General features: G+C 46.2%; 1 protein-coding gene across 1 annotated transcript; it reads left to right on the top strand.

Annotated features, from left to right (window-relative positions):
* Positions 1-1,643: 1,643 nt before the first annotated feature.
* LOC140722966 (uncharacterized) lies at positions 1,644-3,979 on the top strand. Its single transcript, XM_073037590.1, has 2 exons — positions 1,644-1,762; positions 2,306-3,979. Exon 2 carries the CDS (start codon positions 2,711-2,713, stop codon positions 3,578-3,580), a length of 870 nt encoding a protein of 289 aa, XP_072893691.1. The 5' UTR covers positions 1,644-1,762; positions 2,306-2,710; the 3' UTR covers positions 3,581-3,979.
* Positions 3,980-7,174: the final 3,195 nt, after the last annotated feature.

The following is a 7,174-nucleotide window of genomic DNA, read 5'->3' as shown; positions in this document are numbered from 1 at the left end:
TTGTCTACATGGACTTCAGCAAGGACAATGTCTCATATGGGACGTTGGTCAAGAAGGTTCAGTCACTCAGCATTCAAGATGAGATAGTAAATTGGACGAGACACTGGCTTTGGGAGAAGCCAGTGTGTGGCAGCAGATGGTTGTCTCTCTGACTAGAAGACTGTGACTCGTCGTTGCCACAGGGTTCAGTGCTGGATCTGTTGTTGTTTGTCATCTATATCAGTAATCTGGATGATAGTGTGGTTAACTGGATCAGTAAATTTGTGGATGACACCAAGATTGGGGTGTAGTGACAGCGAGGAAGACTCATGGCTTGCAGTGCGATCTGGACCAGCTGGACAAATGCGTTGAGAAATGGAAAATGGAAGTTAATGCAGACAAGTGTAAGGTGTTACACTTTGGTAGAACCTACCAGGGTGGGTCTTACACAGTGACTGGTCGGGCATGGAGGGTTGTTGTAGAAGAAAGGGATCTGGGAATACATGTCTGTATTTCACTGAAAGTGGTGTCACAGTTCGATAGGGACGGAATGAAAGATTTTGGCATATTGGCCTTCAGAAACCAAAGTATTGAGTACAGGTGATGGGTGTTATGTTGACGTTGTACAAAGCATTAGTGAGGCCTAATTTGGAGTATTGTGTGCAGTTTTGGTCACCAACCTACATGAACGTTGTAAAAGAGGTTGAAAGAGTTCAGAGGAAATTCACAAGGATGTTGTCAGGTGTGCAGGACTTGGGTTACAAGGAGAGACTGAACAGGTCTGGGCTTTATAGAAGATTGAGGGGAGATTTGATGGAGGTGTTCCAAAATTATGAGGGTGAGAGATGGGGTAAATGCAAGCTGGCTTTTACCACTGAGATGGGGTGTGTCTACAACCAGAGGCCATGGGTTAAGGGTGAAAGGTGAAACGCTAAGGGGAACATGAGGGGAAACTGTGTGCTGGGGCAGCAGGCTGAGGGTAGCAGACACCAACAGAATCAACAAACTCATTCGTAAGGCCAGTGACGTTGTGCGGGTGGAACTGGACTCTCTGATGATGGTATCTCAAAAGAGGATGCTGGCCAAGTTACATGCCATCTTGGACAATGTCTCCCATCCACTCCATAATGTACTGGTTAGGCACAGGAGTACATTCAGCCAGAGACTCATTCCACCGAGATGCAACACTGAGCGTCATTGGAAGTCATTCCTGCCTGTGGCCATCAAACTTTACAACTCCTCCCTCGGAGTGTCAGACACTCTGAGCCAATAGGCTGGTCCTGGACTAATTTCCACTTGGCAGAATTTGCTTATTATTTAATTATTTATGCAAAATATACATTTTTATATACTATATTTCTACCTATTCTTGGTTGGTGCAACTGTAATGAAACCCAATTTCCCTCGGGATCAATAAAGTATGTCTGTCTGTTCACACAAATAGTCATCCGGGTTTGGAATGAGCAGACAGCCCAAGTGCTGCACGCGAGCTCAATTTCAACATGTAAGAAGTTTGTACAGGTACCTGGATGGTAGGTGTACGGGATTAGCCAGTTTAAATAGTTCAACACAAGCTAGATGGGCCAAAGGGCCTGTTTCAGTGTTGTACTTTTCCATGACTGTGACAGGAATAATACTAACATTCACTCGAATTCCGTTTAATGGCTGTGCAGACCAACCATACATCTGAGTAGGAGACATTTAAGGAAAGTTTCTCTGGTGATACGATTTCCACGCCTCTCTCGTCGTGGGGAACTGCGTACGAGGCATTGCCTTCTGCCGGGTGAGTTTCCAAAGAGATCACCAGCTCGTAACCCAGCACGGATGGAAAGCGTGCAGGAGAGCCGGCTGGGTTCGAACTCAGGACCTTTCGTCCCAAAGTCAGGCACTGATGCCACTATGCCACCAGCCATGTCAGGAGATATTTACATTGCATTGAAACTGTGGCGCTTTAAATTAACAGTACATAAAAGAAAATCCCCAGCTGCATGTCAACAAAGGGTATTTGCATGAGAGTGTTTCAGTTACTGTGGGGCCAGGCACCCATGCAGCTCAGCTGGAGCAGGGAATAATAGCAATGGGGAGAGTCAGACTGAGCCAAGTCACGGATGGGAGACGGCAGAAATGCCCCATTCAAGAGCATCAGAGAATTTGATGGTCAATCCAGATACCAGCACAGTGCCCAGTTAGAAGATGATTTTTCTCTCCAACTTGGGTTGAACTTCACTGTAACTGTGTGATGCCAGATCACACCTTGGCAACTAAAGTGATCTCATCTGACATGTTGTCTTTCACCCATTGATGGATTTTGTAAATCTTTTTACAGGTTAAAAATGACAAGGAATTTGACTACGTGAATCTCAACCACAACACACCAGTTTTGCTGTCTCTGTCCAGATATTTAAGAATTGGAGCAAGGGATTCAATCAATCATCCTTCCTGCTCAGACTGTGGGGAGGTATTCACTCTGTCATCTGACCGACTAGCATGCCCGTAATTTTACACAGGGAAAGGCCGTTCACCTGCTCAGACAATGGGAATGGATTCAGTTGGTCATCTCGACTGAAGATACATCAGCAAGTTCATACTGGACAAGGCCATTCACCTGTTCTGTGTGAGAGAAGGGATTGGGTCGATCTTCCCACCTGTGGAACACCAGTCAGTTCACATTGGGCAGAGGCTGGTCATCTGCTGAATTTGTGGGGAAGGATTCACTCTGTCAGCTGAACTAATGGCTCACCAGCGAGTTCACACTGGGGAGAGGCCATTCACCTGCTCGGACTGTGGGAAGGGATTCACTTGCTCATCTCAACTGAAGGTACATCAGCGAGTTCACACTGGAGAGAGGCCATTCACCTGCTCGGACTGTGGGAAGGGATTCACTCAATCATCCAATCTACAGATTCACCAGCGAGTTCACACTGGGGAGAAGCCGTTCAACTGCCTAGACTGTGGGAAGGGATTCATTCAGGCAGCCAGCCTACTGAAACACCAGCGAGTTCACACTGGGGAGAGGCCGTTCACCTGCTCAGACTGTGGGAAGGGATTCACTCAGTCATCCCACCTACAGAGTCACCAACGTGTTCACACAGGGGAGAAGCCATTCACCTGTTCAGACTGTGGAAAGGGATTCTCTCAGTTATCCAATCTACAGAGTCACCAACAAGTTCACACTGGGGAGAAGCCATTCACCTGCTCAAAATGTGGGAAAGAATTCACTCAGTCATCTGATCTGCTGGCTCACCAGCGAGTTCACACTGGGGAGAGGCCGTTCACCTGCTCAGACTGTGGGAAGGGATTCACTTGCTCATCTCAACTGAAGGTACATCAGCGAGTTCACACTGGGGAGAGGCCATTCACCTGCCCAGAATGTGGGAAGGGATTCACTCAATCATCCAACCTACAGATTCACCAGCGACTTCACACTGGGGAGAAGCCTTTCACCTGCCCAGACTGTGGGAAGGGATTCATTCAGGCAGCTAGCCTACTGAAACATCAGCGAGTTCACACTGGGGAGAAGCCGTTCACCTGCTCAGACTGTGGGAAGGGATTCACTCAGTCATCCCACCTACATAGTCACCAACGAGTTCACACTGGGTAGATGCCGTTCACCTGCTCAGACATTGGGAAGAGATTCACTCAGCCATCTCCATCAAATGTGCATCATTGAGTTCACACAGGGGAGAGGCCGTTCACCTGCTGTGAATGTGGGAAGCGATTCACTCAGTAATCTAACCTTGTGACACACTACCGGGTTCACACTGGGCAGAAAGCTTCAATAAGCTTCATGCTGGATATTTGTCCATCACCGTTGCTGAATGAGATTTTTAGAGTGACTGTCGGTGCTGAACTCTGCAATTATTGTTGCTGCTCACCACACCCAGTTCTACACCCTGGTCACTGGGCACGGGAGGCGTTTCTTCTGCTGCACATTCACCTTTAATGGGACTGGAGTTTAATATTCTGGATCTCTAGACAAATAAATCAGTTCTGTTTTGAACTCTGTCTCTGGTACTTAAGTGAATTTCTAACACAGCTAGTGTACAGTAGAGAGTCAACTCAGGCCAGCTGTATCCTGCCAGTGATTCTTTTCCATGACAGTCCTTTTAAATCCTCCCCTGTTGTTCATGTCTCCCTCTCCCTGTGGTGATGGGTTCCAAACAGTCACCACTCTGTGGGTGAAGAATATTTTGCAGACTGAAGAAGTCGAGCTGACTGCAGTTCTGTCTGAGATGTTCTTTGCCCCTCAAATCTCTGGGCTGAGGAAGAATGACAATGGGAGTTAACCTAAAAAAACAAACACGGGGAAATCTGCAGATGCTGGTAATTCAATAAACACACACAAAATACTCGTGGAATGCAGCAGGCTAGGCAGCATCTATCAGAAAAAGTACTGTCGACGTTTCGGGCTGAAACCCTCTGGCGGGACTAACTGAAAGGAAAGATAGTAAGAGATTTGAAAGCATGAGGGGGAGGGGAAAATGTGAAATGATAGGAGAAGACTGGAGGGGGTGGGATGAAGCTAAGAGCTAGAAGTGATTGGCAAAAGGGATACAGAGCTGGAAAAGGGAAAGGATCATGGGACGGGAGGCCTAGGGAGAAAGAAAGGGGGAGGGGAGCACCAGAGGGAGATGGAGAACAGGCAGAGTGATGGGCAGACAGAGACAAAAAAAGGGGGAGGGGGAGAAAACTAAATATATCAGGGATGGGGTAAGAAAGGGAATTAACGGAAGTTAGAGAAGTCCTTCCAGGTAAGTCGACACTTCACCTATGAGTCAGCTGGTGGTATACTGCGTCCGGTGCTCCCAGTTAAGACCTTTATATATTGGTGGGACCCAACGCAGACTGCGATACCGTTTCGCTGAACACCTACGCTCTGACCGCCAGAGAAAGAAGGATTTCCCAGTGGCCACACATTTTAATTCCACGTCCCATTCCCAGTCTGATATGTCTGTCCATGGCCGCCTCTACTGTCTAGATGAAGCCACACTCAGGTTGGAGGAACAACACCTTATATACCGTCTGGGTAGTCTCCAACCTGATGGCACGAACATTGACTTCCATAGAAGAAAAAGTGAATTACAGAGAGAAGGGTTGTCCAAAATTGTTCAGAAAAGAACAATGGCAGGGATGACGACAGAATGGCTGAAATTTCTGGAAGCAATTCGGAAAGCACAGGATAAGCCATATGTACCAAAGAGGAAGAAGTATTCCAAAAACAAGATGATACAAGTGTAGCTAATGAGAAGGCAAAGCCAACATAAAAGACAAAGAGAGGGCATATAACAGATCAAACAATGGTGGGAAGTTAGGGGATTAGGAAGCTTTTAGAAAGCAACAAAAGGGTAGTAAGAAAGTAATTGAGAAGGGAAATATGGAATGCGAAGTTAAGCGAGCCAGTAATAAAGAGGATACCAAATGTTTCTTCCGATACATAAAGTGTGAAGGAGAAGTGAGAGTGGATATCGGACCACTGGAAAATGAGGCCGGAGGGGTAGTAATAGGGGACAAGGAGCTCGCGGATGAACTGAATAAGTATTCTGCATCAGACTTCACTGTAGAAGACATTAGCAGCGGAAGTCCAGATGTCAGTGGTCAGAAGTGTGTAAAGTTATATTACTCGGGAGAAGGTTCCTGTGAAACAGAAAGGTCTGAAGGTAAATACGGCACCTGGACCAGATGGTGTACACCCTAGAGTTCTGAAAGGATGGCTGAAGAGATTGTGGAGGGGGTCAGTAATGATGTTTGAAGAATCAATGGATTCTGTTGTGGTTCTGGAAGTCTGGAAATTTGGAAATATCACTCCACTCTTCAAGAAGGGCAAGAGGTGGAAAAACAGAAATTTTAGGCCAGTTTGTCTGACCACACTAATTGGGAAGATATTGTAGTCGGTTGTTGAGGATGTGTTTTCAGGGTATTTCGAGGCACGTGATAAAATTGGCAACTCTCAGAATGTTGTCTTCGAGGGAAAATCTTGTCTGACAAGTATGTTGAAATTCTTTCAATTCATTGAAGTAACAAGTAAGATAGGCAAAGGAGAATGGGTTGATGATGTGCTTTCAGAGGTGGATTTTCAGAAGGTCCTTGACAAGGTGCCTCCCATGGGTCTACTTAACAGGCTATGCCATGATATTACAGGAACGATTCTTGTGTGGATAATGCAGTGGCTGATTGGCACGAGGCAAAGAATAGTAACAAGGGGGACCTTTTCTGGTTGGCTGCCAGTGACTTGTGGTGTTCCACAGGGATCTGTGTTAGGACCGATTCCTTTTGCGTTTTATGGTAATGAGTTAGATGGCAGAATCGATAGCTCTTTTGCAACGTTTGCTGAAGATACCGAGATAGGTCGAGGGACAGGTACTTTTGTGGAAGTAGAGAGCCTAAAAAAGGACTTTGACAGATTAGAGGAATGGGCAAAGAATTGTTAGATGGAACACAGTGTAGAGAACTGCATAGTCATGCACTTTGGGAAAAGAAATAAAAGTGGCAGCTGAAATGCAGTGTAGGGACTGCGGGTCTGCAGTCAGGTTCTCCGGTTACCTCAGCATAATGTTGCACAAACATTATTAGCAAAATACTCCGATACAATATGGGTTTCAATTTGATACAGACAAAAGTGCCATTTTGGAACTACAAGTAAAGTACATTTTCACGGTGGTAGAGAAACACTCAAACACCCCACACCATCTCTGAAAACTTTTCCGAGCCCTATAGCACTCCTAATTTCTGTAAACCCCGCTGACCCCGACAGCACTCGCCATCTCTGCAAAACCCTTCACCAACCACACTGGTATATTCAGCTGACCCGAGAAAGACACTGGCCATGGCAGATGGCAGGGTTTATAAAACACCCTCATGCTTTTTGTTTATAAACCTACCAATCTGTATGGTTATTGTGACTAACCCTCTTCCAACCTTGCCTCCTGTAGAAAAGCTATTTCTTTTTTATAGTTCCTTCATCCCCGCTACATTTTTTGACAGAATGAGGTTTTCCTTTCCAGGTCGTCAGAAATGTCCTCCTGCTTCAAAGATCGCAGTTTCCCTTCCACCACCATTGATGCCGATCTCACACCTGAGACTGACAGATACAGAACGAACCCCACGCTCTCACACTGTAGCAGAGACTGACAGATACAGAATGAAACCCACACTCTCACACTGTAACAGAGACTGACAGATACAGAATGAAACCCAC

The sequence above is a fragment of the Hemitrygon akajei genome, unplaced genomic scaffold (assembly GCF_048418815.1).
Source record: "Hemitrygon akajei unplaced genomic scaffold, sHemAka1.3 Scf000095, whole genome shotgun sequence".
NCBI lineage: Eukaryota > Metazoa > Chordata > Chondrichthyes > Myliobatiformes > Dasyatidae > Hemitrygon > Hemitrygon akajei.
This window is presented reverse-complemented; position numbering and strand designations above follow the sequence as displayed.